This window comes from Topomyia yanbarensis, chromosome 3 (genome assembly GCF_030247195.1).
Source record: "Topomyia yanbarensis strain Yona2022 chromosome 3, ASM3024719v1, whole genome shotgun sequence".
Taxonomy (NCBI): Eukaryota; Metazoa; Arthropoda; class Insecta; order Diptera; family Culicidae; genus Topomyia; species Topomyia yanbarensis.
The window spans coordinates 100,673,108-100,687,704 of NC_080672.1; the positions used below are offsets into that span (position 1 = coordinate 100,673,108).

Below are 14,597 nucleotides of genomic sequence, written 5' to 3' on the forward strand. Positions count from 1 at the left end.
CCTTCGGAAGGGAAGTAAAGCCGTTGGTCCCCGGTCCATGAGTTGATGGATCAATATCTCTAGTCGAGATAGTAAAGTCGCCTCTCTGGCGTCGGTAAAGAAGAACTATTATCCAACTTCTATGCTTTATATTGGCCAATGAAGTTCAAGTGGTTTTGGTTTGTCATTAGTGGTCTAGACTGGATAATCCAAGTACTTTTGCATCCATTTTAATGAGTTTTGCATCATTTTGATATCACAGTGGTATCAGTTTATATAGAAAATTGCTGGGTAACTCCGGAACCAGAATTTCAATCGACACAAAATTCAACAGGAGCGGATGGGAAAGTAGTACTATTTCATTTGATGGCTGGTCGAAGGCTACTTCCGGGATAAATGAAAGAACCAGAAGCTGGTGTTGCTGCCAAAACCAAGCAAGCCACCAGGGGATCCAGCATCGTATCGACCTACATGTTTGCTGGATACTCTTGGTAAACTTCTGGCCAGGGTCATTCTCAACAGGCTGACGAACTACGGTGAAAGCGAAACCGAACTATCGCAGAGGGCGTCATTGCGAGCGCGGAGAAAGCACCGAAACAAAGGAGAAGGGGTAATCGCTACTGCACCGTGGTAACGACGTGAAGAACGCTTTCAACAGCACCAGCTGGGTGGCTATCGATTTAGCGATTCACGTAATGCGCACTATTTGTGCAAGCTTCTGGAAATGTTACTTTCAGAACCAAGTACTTGTCTACGAAACGAACATGGCACCAGAGGTCGATTAGGGTCACGGAGGGAGTACTTGGCCCAACGCTCTGGAATATAATGTACCTTGTACAACTGGGTGTTAATACTGGAACTGCCCAGGGAAGTCGAGATCGTCGGTTTTACAGATGACAATGTCCTGATGATAACCCTCGAGGAAGTGGAGGTGTTGACTGCAGCGACAATAGGCATTGTGGAAGCCTGGATGACTGATGTTAAGTTGCAGCTGGCTCATCACAAGATTAAACGAGTCGTCTCCAGGTGGGTGTCTCATCCTCAAAGCTGAGGTATGGCGTACCGGCCTGGGCTGCTGCGCTGGACTCAAGGCGGAACCGGACGAAGTTGGCAAGCACGTTTCGTTTATTGGCTGTTCGTTGCACGAGCGCGTCCAGAACGATATCGTCAGAGGCGGTATGCGTCATTGCCGGGATGAGTCCCATCTGCATTAATATGGCTAAGAACGTGGATTGCTACCTGCAGAGGAATACATGAAATGCAGAGCGGACTCGTTGAGTAAGTAGCAGAAAGAGTGGGACAACGCGGAGAAAGGAAGGTGGACCCACCGGATCATCCGAAATGTGTCGACGTGGGAGCGTAGCAAGCATAGAGAGGTGAACTTCCGTTTGACGCAGTTTTTGTCCAGGCACGAATACTGCCGGAAGTACCTGCATCAGTTTAGACATGCTTGGTCACTAATTTGCCTAGAGTATTTGAACGTGCAAGAGACACCGGAACACGTGGTCTACGAATGCCCTAGGTTCGAAGAAGTTCGAAGGGGTATGCCTGTTGCGACAATCGAAGTGATGTGCCACGATGAGCATACCTGGGATGCGGTTAACAGAGTAGTGTCGAGTATACTCTCCGAGCTGCAGAAGAAGTGGCAAAGGGACCAACAAAGCAACGCCGCTGACTAGAAGGCCGTCGTGAAGCCACAAATTGGGTTCGAGAAAAATTCCGCCACCAGGGAACTCTTCGTCGGAGTAGACTAGGTCCCCGCCGGGGACTAGTTGAGTAATACGTTTCGCAGCACCGGGTTCGAGTCATCGAGGTGCCAATGAACCGGACACCAGGCATCGGAGTCACCGGACCGGCACCCTACCAGGTAGCTCATGAGTAGGCTAGATCCGTCGCCGGGGAGTAGATCGACTAGACCACTTTAAAATTGGGTTATTAATGTACCGGAAGCTACCCTCTACCCGGAATCGCTGGACACCTATTGACTGACCCGTTGAGCAGGCCACCTCCACCGCCGGGGACTAGATCGAGTAGATTGGGACGAAGCAAAGAGCTAAATGGCTCACGAAAACAAGCATCAGGATCGAGATAAATCCACTGCTGAGGATTACACAGTAGGATGGATTCTGATTTGGCTGGGAGCTAATTGTCTCACTAAGCAGACATCGGTACCAAGAAAAATTCCGCCGCCGGAAGACTCTCAGTCGGAGTAGACTAGTATTACAGCCAAAATATTTTCCGAGTAGATCTTCATAACGCTGGGAGCCAAATCGCTCAAGGAAGCGAATATCGGTATCAGGAGAAATACAACCGTTGGGGAACTTTCAGTAGTAGTTGTAGTGAGTTTATCGCCGTTGACTATACGAATAGATCCGGATAAGACTGTGGGCTGAATGAGTTAAATGGCTCATGAAATCAGCAGTTGTACTGTTCACTCAGACGAGAGCTAAATTGTGACGTAATAGATGGAAACGAAAAGCAAGAGAAGAGCTAAATGGCTCAAAGCCATTTCATAGATCAAATAAGGCTCCGAGACAGCTGCGGAAAACTCATGAACAAAAGAAAGAGGTGCGACGAAAGCACAACGAGACCTCCTCCTCCACGAAGTATTATCTGAATGTAGTTCCGTGAGGAAGAATGTCGAAAATAGAGTAAGAAGTGTTTTAGCGGTTAGGCACGAAAGTATTATCATATTATCACCATATTTTCTCAAAATTTATGTCATATACTTGAACATGATTCTTAATTTCATATGCAAACATATTATTCATAATTAAGCTGACCAACGACGAAGCGTAATTTTGTTCACCAAGAACTCATATGATTGTGCTCGAAAAATCTCCAGAACAAGAGATAATAAATTTGGACCAGATTTCAACCACATGACACTGCAAAAGCAACATACAATTGCATCCCCAAGGTCATGGTTTGGCATATATCCCGTTCTACCAGTTTATCCATTACTGGATTTCCATCTGTCTCGCTGCATTTTCGTTGTCCGGACCATCCACAGCGCCAGCTCAAAGACACTACTAACTAACACCCGGTGTAATTAAAGTTACACTCTATCACCGCAAACACTGGCACGGCTTAGCTGTCGGCGAATTCTGCACACAATGTAATTTCCCTGAAGGCACTTTGATGAGTACCTAGATGTGTCATTGCGGGTACAGTGGCTGTTGTGAGTTTGTCAAGTGCCAGAAGGCCACGCGGTTGAACGCTTCTGTGGTGAGTTTAAGTGTGCATCCTAACATATACACTGAAAGCCATTCGATGAAGAAAATAACAAAACAAATTTTTGTTTTCCTAATTAGTTGATTTCAACAGAAAAATGAATAACGTAACTAAATTTTCTCTTAATTTTGAGAGATTCTCAAATAATAGTTATTGAAAATTATTATTGATTTTGATTCAAGACGCACATCATACGAAATGACAGCAAGTAGCTAAGATGCACACCTTACTGAAATACATCAAGGTAGCGACAGCAACTATGTTCATACACGCTGGGCATAACGTTTAAGCACGTAGGTAGTTGTCTCAGCTTGGAAAGCTTGTTTTATCCTGGACGCAACTACCTGCACCAGTACACAAAAAAAACAGAAATTCAACTGACCTCATTTTGGTTTTACCTAGTTTTTCTTTAAAAACATTTCAATAAAGGGATGATTTTTATTGACATTTTTTTCAATACATGTGCACTGAAAATTGAAAGTATTGTCGAAAATTGTCAAAATCATTCTATTTCGGATTTAGTCGATTATATAGTAACATTTCAATTAATAACCAATGTAATATGTAATATGATAATTATTTTTCATCGTTTGAGATTCCAAACTAGATGTGGAATAAGTATGAAGTTTTTTTGTAGTGCTGGATAGTGTTTGTGACTAAATAGAAAAAAATATACCTTTATTCTAAAATTCAAATCAATCAATTTCCAACAATCCTTAAATACCTTTGGCTATTTCGTCTCATTTAAGATTGCAGTTTATAAAAAGATAACATTATGAGAAACATAACTCTGTATTATATTTACGTGTGAATTACTGAAATACGGAATTTTTCAACAATTTAATTCCATACCTTTCATCCGTCGGCGGTGAAACAAAACGTTTGAAATATCCTATGTTGTATTTTACGATGAAGCAGTTTAATTCAACAATGAGATTAGTTGAATTCTAGTCGTTTGTGTCTTGGCTGAAAAGGTAGTGTAACGGCATATGTAATTGTGTCTGGACTAAAACAAGCGTTAGAAGCTGAGACAAGCGTTTCAAGCTTTAGCTCATGTAGCTTTTCAAGTTTTGTGCTTTAGCTTTTTAAGTTTTGTGCTAGGATGAAACGTTCGTGTCCAGACTGAAACTGACAGCATCAAACCAACAACGTTGGATTATTGTTTTCAACAAAAATTTAGTTCGCCCAAATATTAACTAGACGAAACCAAAAACTCAACTAATTTTTTAGTTGAAATTGTGATGAATCGGTTTTCCGTGTAGAACCAGGCAGGATCGATGGTAGACCTTGCAATGCCGTAGACTGGGAAAATTTTGAAACAAGCTTGGTTTGAGGTCACAAAACTGCTTGGAAAGCAGGACCACATTCTCGCGGGAACGTATATTGTGGTAAAGCTTACATCTTGAAATAATTGCGCAATTTGAAATATGTAGGAAAGGTTCTAATTAGATTTATTATCTTGCACACAAACAGCATCATTAGTTATTAACAAAATAATGACTTTTAGTGTGCTGCATTACAACGACTCTTTCGCTAATACAAACACGAGTGCACATTTCCTTTGCCACGAGAACCACGTGATTTTCGATTCCTGTCACATCGCATCACATTGTTTTTATTCAGTTTTGCTGGATCCTTTTCCGTACCACAGCCTACACATACCATCCATTCACGTTGTCCGGTTTCATTTGCTTGTCTTACGTGCAAATTACGCCCTAAACGATAAAAACCTAATTGGATCCGAACAGGTCGTTATGTCGCATTGCACCAGTCTCGATAGGAGATGACGCGAACAAACATTTTGCCACGCATTGCCACGCATACGCGTGCCACATTCGCGGGACAATTCGTACTTGTAAACAATTCGCTAATCGCATATTAGTTCGATGGCATAATTTGTCTTCACTTATTGGATTGTCATTGTTTTTGAAGTGGTGGGGCGAATTGCTGATGGGGCAAAACACGGGACGATAGAGTGTTGCAGTATGTGACGCACCGAACTAGTTTCAAGTAGAATTAGGCAGTTCTATTTTACACTAAATCCGCCACGATTTGATTGGCGGCAAAAATCAAAACGTAATGTTTTGCATTTGGTGGCTTCAAAATAAACTGACGTTTTATTTGCTATATTAAAATATACTAATTTTCTATTTTTTCCTTCATTTTTATTTCAGGTAATGCTTCCACACGCTATGACTGGTAAATATGCTAGCAGATTAATTATTCCAGAATGTTTGAAGAAATTCAAAAAATGACAATCTCTTAAACTTTATTAATGCAATTAGGACAGCCCAATCTGTTAAAACGACTTATTCTTATTGCGGTAAGTCCCACGACGTACCTGCTCTTGTTCAACCAGTAGAACTACATAACGGTCTTTCCATGTTGGATTCACAACCCAAACTTAAATTTCACCATTACATACCCACCGGGTAATACCCTACTAGCTTGATAGCTAGCGCCTTAGCGACTTCCAGCTTCAAAACAAAACGAGAGGTTTATCACGAACGCGGGTGGAACTAAATATAGGTAGCTCTCGGTATCAGCCCCCAGCTCAGCTTGGTTACTACCAATGCGTCACTAATCGAGAATGACAGCACACAAAACGAAAGTCATAACAAATAACCATAAAGATACCAGCCAGCCCAACAAACCCCCAGGACTGTAACACATTATTGCGCGAGAAAAAAAAAATGTGATTTAATGGTCCCATCTAGTGCTCTGCAACCAACCGTAATCCTAGCCAAACAGCAAAAAATACAGTAGGTAGCATGATCGTGGAGATTTATGGGCATCGCACTAAACCGTAACGCATCCACGACCTGGGTCAAGCGGTAGTTTCAAACGCACAACGCATGTTGTAGGTAGAGTTGGTACGTACACGAAAAAAAAAATAACAGTCACAACTCAGACGGTGCCAAATGGGCGGCATGGTCTATGTTAGTAGCAATTAAAAATCATTGCTTTGTGCCAAAATCGGAGGCTTGGCTTTTGGAAGCGCATCACCGCAACATCAAATTAGCCCAGTTTGGCGATGTACTTTCTGGTTGAAAGCGTGTCCGTGTTGTAGTTGGAAAAGTATACCTACATTACTGGCGAGGATTATTTTCGGTTGCCGCATAGAGGTGACTAGCGTAAGCGGATAGAAAGTGAGTCAAGTGACATAATGGATAGGTCGAATCGTTATTTTGTCGGCGTAGTTGAATGATGTGAAATAATAAGAAGATACTGTGCGTCTTCTTAAGAGGGACGTAAGAACATTTTGATAAAACCCTGCGAATAGCAACGGTATATTCAGTTGTTGTGCAACAGAATAATCAGGTAACAAAATTATGAAACTGGACACATACAAGAAACAGATTTGACAAGATTAAAATCAGCTCAGTAAAATTTCATGACTGTATGACCTATACGATCTGGAAATACTTTTTTCTAATATGCCCAAAATGACTATTGGTGTTTAAAGTTGTCGTCGTTCTTCCAATATTAACGTTGACGATAACTGCTAATATATTTGTTTGACCTTCTGCGAAGTTGTTTAGAATAATGCAACACATAGTTTTGTACATAAATTAAATTAATTAAATTATTAATTAATTAAAATTCATTTGATTAACTTAATGAATTAAATGAATCTTTTGAACAAAATTGATTGAATTAATTATATTAATAAAAGTAATTATATGAATTAATTTTTCTTTTGTATTCTATTCTAAACCTTACACCCTTACACAGCTAGTATTGAAAAGCATCCTGGAAAACACTGCAGTTATTCTTTAGCAGGCCCGTGCGCAGAAAATGCTCATGGGGAGGGTTTTGATTTTTCTACGTTTATTATAAAAGAAAGGGTAAACTTTGACGACTTTTTATGAGACCTGGAAGGCCGAGTATTGTGTGCCAATCGACTCAGCTCAACAAATTGGGTAAATGTCTATTATCGAGAAGGAATGGAGTTGGTTAGCGGTAGTGTCTGATTGGTTTGAAGTAGTTAATCCTACCGACTAAACAACCTCCTGTATCTTGCCATCCTCATCCATCCGGCGCCACCGCTAAACCGTATAAACATTGTTCCTAAAATCGTGAATAAAGTACCATGAATTCTGTAATATTCACGTTTTCACGAAAATAGGACTATGAACAAAAATCATGTATTTTATAATTATGTTCAATTTCGCTTTCGTGACGCCCTCATAACGAGGAAATAGTGGAAATATTTGTTTTTGCTTTGTGAAATTCAGTCACGGTTTCTTTGTCATTACCAAATCGATTTTCTGTACGTGAACTAGTTCACAACTTTATGATCATTAAACTCAGTTGATTCATGATGTTATTCATAGATTTAGGCACATTAGTTCGCAAAATCAAAACATTGTGGATATTTTCTCGTGATCTATTTCACGAAACTCGGAGTTTTATTCATGAATCCATTCAATCCTCGTGAACTAATTCGTGATGCCTAATATATTAATCAAGACTTACCATTCGTGCCCCTGAAACAGTTCATAATATCATGCAATATTATTCATGTATTCGAGAACTCGTTCATGATTCCTGGTATAATAGTCACGACTGACCATGCGTACCCGTGAAATAAATCACAAAATTATAAAATGTTATTCATGTCGTGAATTAGTTCATTTTATCTAGTATGATAGTCACAAGTTACCATTCGTGCTTGCGAAATAGTTCACAAATCCATCAAATATTATTCATGTAATCGTAAACAGGTTCATGATTCCTAATTGAGTTCTACAAGATGACGACACGAATGAACTCATGATGAATGAAGTTCATGTTTGGTAATTCTCGGTGGTTTGTTTAGTTTGTCAGTTGCGCGAGTGCGAGTGCTACGGGTGCTCATCTGTTACATTCGAACTCACGTACCTTCCATGTAATCAAACCACCGATAATTGTCAAACGAAGTTCATCCGGCTCATTTTGTGGGGTTATGTCGGTTGGTGTAAAACCTAGTATATTGCTCACGATCCAATTTTCGTGCTCGTAAAATGGTTCCCAAATTCATTACATATTACTCATGTATTCGTGAACTGGTTCATGATTTCTAGTATAATGAAATTTTTACGTGAAGTAATTTCACAAAATTTGGAGTATTAGTCGTGGAATCATTCTTGTTCCGTGCACTTTTCATGAAATATCCAGCTGCTAGCGACCAACAATAGATACAAGTTGTAGATACAAAACAAATATTAGGACCTCAAACATCGTTATTCACGGTACGGTTCGGTGTGATGTCTGGATAGAAAACGAAAACTGCGCTGAGCGCCACAAATTGTGTTCGTGATATAGTTTACAGAACAAGATACCGCGAACCAGACACACTTTTAGGATTCAGTTCACCTTATCACTTTACAACGAGTACAAAACCGATAGTAACCAAAAAATAACAGATCGCGACAAGGCGAAATTACGAATACCACATTACTCCACGTGTCAAATTTGAAAGTAAGCTCTAGAACAAAATATCATGATAAGATAAACAGAAATTACAAAAATCATGACTAAGGTCCTGGAATTATAATCATAAATCACACAACTCCTGACAAAAATAGCAAAAATTGTCACTAAGATCCTGAAGTCATGAACATAAATAAAAATGAATCCCTACTCGTGACTAAAATATTATGACAACATGAACAGAAATTATGAAAACCATGACAAAGTTTCTGCAATCATGGACATAAATCACATTACTCGTTAATGAAATATTCAAAATCGTGACTAATATCCTGAAATTATGAGCATGAATCACTTTACTTATGACTGAAATCTCACGATAACGTGAATAGAAATTATGAAAATCGCGACAAAGATCATGAAATCATGAACATAGATCCCACTACCCTGGCATAAAAATTGGATAGTAAACTCATGAATAAAATAGCACGGTAACGTCATACGAAATCACAAAAATCGGGGATTAGCTCCGGAAATCATCAAAATCGCTTGACTGTCGGATGTGCATTCCCAAATTATGAACAAGACTCATAACAAAATCTGAACATGTCCAGCGAACAACAGTAACTCAACCAAAAATTTGAATGTAACGCCATAGTCGGGACGATCTAGTTTTGTGGAAACACAAATTGTTTCATGGATACGAGGTTTATTACTCATAATTTCCGGAATTTGGTCACGGTTTTCGTAAATCGTTCAGTTCACGAAATAGCGATCATTTTTTAATGGATTTATGATCGAATTTTTTCCGTGTACGCACTACTTCAGTGGGGATTGTACTCATGCTCTTTTAATTTTGTGTTAATCGTTCTTGTTTTTTCCATTGATGCTTTTTCTTGTTTGCTGTCGAACCTTCTTGGTATATTTGACCTGCTCAGATCTGCTGCAAATGTCGTCATCTGTTGAGACATGAACCGATCCAGAGATGTCGACCATAATGATTTATATCTCTTTACAACCACCTTCGCAGGGTTTCTTATCCTTCTTGGCGTTAGTCGTTCCTATTTATTTGCTAGCTGCTGCTGAGAATTTTTCGGCAGCGGTATTCCTCCCGATACCGATGACCATTTTCGCGGGCCATTTAGCTGTCAGTCACTCCGATGGAGAGATCATCGGCAATAAATAATAATAACGATATCTTGATTTTCTCTGACATCATGCTTTTTCCTTAGATCACTTTGCTAGTCCGCTGAGCTACCTTTGCTGTGAAGCTGATCTACTCACAACTAGTGCTAATATCGAAACATGCCGAAACATGAACCGATCCAGAGATGCCGACCAATATAACCAACGTAACGTACTCCCCTTACCAGCCACCTTCGCGAGGTTTCTTCCTTGGTTTTTTCAACGACTTGTTTCTAGAGTGACCGAACTCGAATGACACGGCTCGCTGTATAATTTCATCCCTGAACAGGAAGTTTATAATATTTTGAAAGTAATTCAAAACCCCCATGGGAGGGGTTTGAACCCCTAAAACCCTCTCCTTGCGCACGGGCCTGTTCTTTAGTGTTTTTCTTGTCAACATTAATATTTGAAGCGTATTATAATATGACGCAAATATTACGCCTACTGTGCAGAGTTGGGTTTGAAGATGTTTCAATATTATACTGAATTATACATTTAATGAAGAATTCAACCAATGAATCGTTTTGAAACTTGAATGAGGAGGAAACGAGGACAACCGTACCAACCGTTTCAGTTTATAGTGGGTTAGGATAAAACGTTGGGAGTGACTTGGCTAAGAAGGTTAATGTCACTCCTTTGGGATGAGACAGAGGGATTTACTCCTTACCCTGGCTAATGAGCCTAGGTTAAAGCGCCTGTTTTCTCTCTTAAAATTAATTATATGAATTAAATGAATAAAATTTAAAAAATATGAAGCTAATAAAATAATTAAAATTAATATTATTATTAAAATGCAGGATATTAATGAAAAAAAATATATATATATATATAAAATATAAATATAAAAGGAATGGAATGAAATAAATTAAATGGATGAATTGATGAATAAAATAAATAAAACACAAAAGATGGATGGGTAATGTCTAGGACATAACCGGAGTGTCGTGACTACTCGTTTGACTTGCAATTCAAATGGATTCTAAGCTCGTTGAGACATTCATTCATGAAATGAACAAATTTCATATTTTCTTGCTTTGAAATATCAATGTTAAAATCTCTCGAAACAACCAACGGAATCTTTTTCCTAGCGTACAGAAATGAATCACGCTTAGCGAAAAACTAGGGGCGGGTAATGTCCGGGACATAACCGAGATGATCATATTCTTAAAATTCTGCTTTCAAATCAAATCTCTTTCAAATGGCTAAATTTTACGCATTAAGTTCGATTCACCGGGCTCAGCGAAAATTTCCTGGGGATCTCGTTCGTGAATCTAATCAGTAAAACAATTTTATTACCGAGTTCTCCGCATTGAATACAGGTCAATAATTTCATATAATGTTTTCAACAAGCAGACAACGTACTTGTATGACAGGTGGGAGTGTTTTGAATTGGTTTTAGTGGAGGTAACAACATAAAATCGTGTATTGGACATTTTACAATGATTCTCCTTAACCCTGCAAGACCACGGGGTTGGCAGCAGAGGGTTAAGTTGTTTGGAAGAGATGACAGTTATTATATGTTAACTAAAAATATAAAAAATATAAAATTTTTCTATAAATTATTGTTATTGCCGTGTTAACCTGAAAGATTTGAAACAACTTCGAAGTGTGGTCACGACACCCCTGTTATGTCATATTCATTACTAACCCATCTTTTTCTATTATGCATTCGTCCTAATAAGGACGGTTTGTAGATAACTATGGTGATACAAGACGAGAATCTTTTGAAACCTTGCCGACGATTTGTTTCTACTGCGTACACACATACGAATTTCCCTTTCGCAGCTCATACCGAATTAGTAAGCTTTGCATCAAGGCGTTCCTATTTATTAACTTTTCGGTGCAGATAAATGAAAATATTTTCATCATTCGTTTTGGTGTAGCTTTCGCTTAGTGGTAGAGTTGCCACATTAACTGATTTTCTTGGAAGGATTTGCAAAATCCTTCGGATTTGTAGATTAATTTGAAAAAAATATTTTCTTATTTGATAATTATTTTTAATTATACAAATTAATAAAAGGAACTTCCTAATAAAATTCTTTTTTCCATTATATATTCATCCTAAGGACGGTTTGCATATAACTATGACACAAATCCGTCTACAATTAACAGCGCTAACGGAAAATAAGCACCACTAATTCTTTACAAGTATTTTGTTAGTCCTGAAAACGACTGTTGGCAACATTAGAGACGCGTGAATTTACTTATCTTCTTCGGGCAGCTTTCTTGGCAGGTTTGGCGGACTTCTTTGGCTTTGGGGTCTTCGGCTTGTTCGCTGCAGCCTTCGATGTTTTGGTGGCATTTTGAGAGCCTTTTCAGTGACTGCGTTTCTTAGCCTTTGGCTTTTTGGCCTTCTCACCGCCACCACCTCCACCAACGTTTTTCTTCTTCTCTCCGGTGGTAGCCGATTTGATTGGTCGTCCGATGCAGCTTCTCACGACCACCTTGCACGCACGTCCGTTATGCACTACGTTTTACACACGTCTGGCTTTGAGAAAAGCTGCGACACCCCTATTTATAGGTTTTATCATTAATGTTTATTCTCATTTAAAGTAGTTTTTGAACTATTTAAACAAAGCAAACAACGTATCGGTAGCAAGCGTTGAACGTTTTCCTTCCGATTTATGAAACAAGATTAGCAATCCGTTTAGTAGAAGGAAAGTTATTAAGGTTCAAAATGTACGTAACGCTTTCGCTAATATGCACTACTATCGCTTTCACACTCGTTCTCGTGCCGTGAATGAGCCTTTCCTTTCCGTCCTGCTTCTAATGGTATAACCAAAACTAATATGCCGGCTTTCCCCCACCAACTGCTCTCGCCAAGCGACCCAAAAGCGAATAATCAAAGGAACAAACATGTAGCGGACCTGTATTTAAAACTTTTCATTACTTTATTGTTCGGTTGGTGCACCATATTGACGGCTCTGTGCGGCATGGGCTGAAAATTTTCACTTTACCGAGTCGTTTTCGAAAGATTTTTCAAAAAACTATTTTTCCGTGGATAATGAATGTCCTACATATTCCAAAATTTAATACAACATTGGTACAAATATTTTCGATAAGATGCCGAAGAAATTGATAAAATCCATTCAGTACAACAAAAGGAATAAGCGTTCAAAATCTTACATCATTTTTCTTCCGAAATTTTGAAAAGGGGCCCCTATATTGAAAGGTAAGTCGTTAGTCACGACAAAATAAATGAAATGAATGAAACAAAATTAATGAAATGAATATAGTGTATAAAACCAATAAAATGAACGAAATGAGTTAAATAGATGAAATAAATAAATTAAATAAAATTTGGGAAAATAAACTACATGAATATACATAAATATACAAAATAAATAAATAATATGGACAAAATTTCTAAAATGAATAAGAATGAATAAAATAAAAAAATGAATACAATTGCTTAAAGGAATAAATAGAATACAAAATAAACAGAAAAAAAATATTTTAATCATTAAAATGAAAAATTGAACTATATTGAAAAATGTTATAATAAACTAGCTTTTACCCGGCGCGCTTTGCTTCGCCCCGATGAAAGAGAAAAAATAAGAAAAAACAAGTTTGTCAGAAAATTCCATTAACCCTCCGGCACTCGAGCCGTTGTATTTTGTGCAATACCTTCCGAAACTCTAGCGAAATCTTCTTCCAGCACCAGCGGCTGCTTATTCGGGGAGCCATTCGCGCGACTGCCGAGGGTTAATTAAATAAAAAGAAAATTTGAAAATATTTTGAATGGTCGAAATAATCAAAATTAATTTAACTATATTCAGATAAACAACATTTTTAGTTTCACCATCTGGAGCGTAAATATTTTTTTGATGTTCCTGGGAGTAACATGGATTTTTCAATTGGTCCAATTTGGGTGGATTAATGTTTAGCAGTAGTATAATTGGTGAGCCGGGTTTCAAAAACAAATTGCGAGTTTTTCCCTTCAATACGATGTATCTCAAGATGCGCTCAAATTATATTGAGATTATTAGTGTTTTTTATGTAAAAATGTCTGCGGAACACGATGGCATTAGAATTTTCAAAATTAAAATACAGTGAAGACCCGTTTTTATCAGCCCCTTGATGAATTTTAGGCTGATAAAACGGGGACATTGACAAAATCGGGACATATATTTTGCTTTTTTTTAAGAAACCGAAGATCTTAAAATATTCCTCTTTAGTCTCTATATATATATATATATATATATATATATATATATATATATATATATATATATATATATATATATATATATATATATATATATATATATATATATATATATATATATATATATATATATATATATATATATATATATATATATATATATATATATATATATATATATATATATATATATATATATATATATATATATATATATATATATATATATATATATATATATATATATATATATATATATATATATATATATATATATATATATATATATATATATATATATATATATATATATATATATATATATATATATATATATATATATATATATATATATATATATATATATATATATATATATATATATATATATATATATATATATATATATATATATATATATATATATATATATATATATATATATATATATATATATATATAGCATCATAACCTTTCCAGATTATTTAGCTTAAATTTCCCTTAAGGAGGTCAAACAGTGCAAAGTTTAAAAAAAAATAAAAAAATTTTTGCATATTTTGGAACTCTAAGATGAGAAAAATATACTCAAGAAAGAATTTACTCGAATTCAACTTGG

The 14,597-nt window shown here is 37.1% G+C and overlaps 1 protein-coding gene across 1 annotated transcript in view; it reads left to right on the forward strand.

The window, feature by feature from the left end:
- Positions 1-886: 886 nt before the first annotated feature.
- The window catches only part of LOC131687102 (uncharacterized), a 129,479-nt gene continuing 115,768 nt past the window's right edge, over positions 887-14,597 (forward strand). The window contains exon 1 of the mRNA XM_058971143.1: positions 887-1,005. Within this exon, the coding sequence (XP_058827126.1) occupies positions 887-1,005 (119 nt within the window). The remainder of the gene's footprint in view (positions 1,006-14,597) is intronic.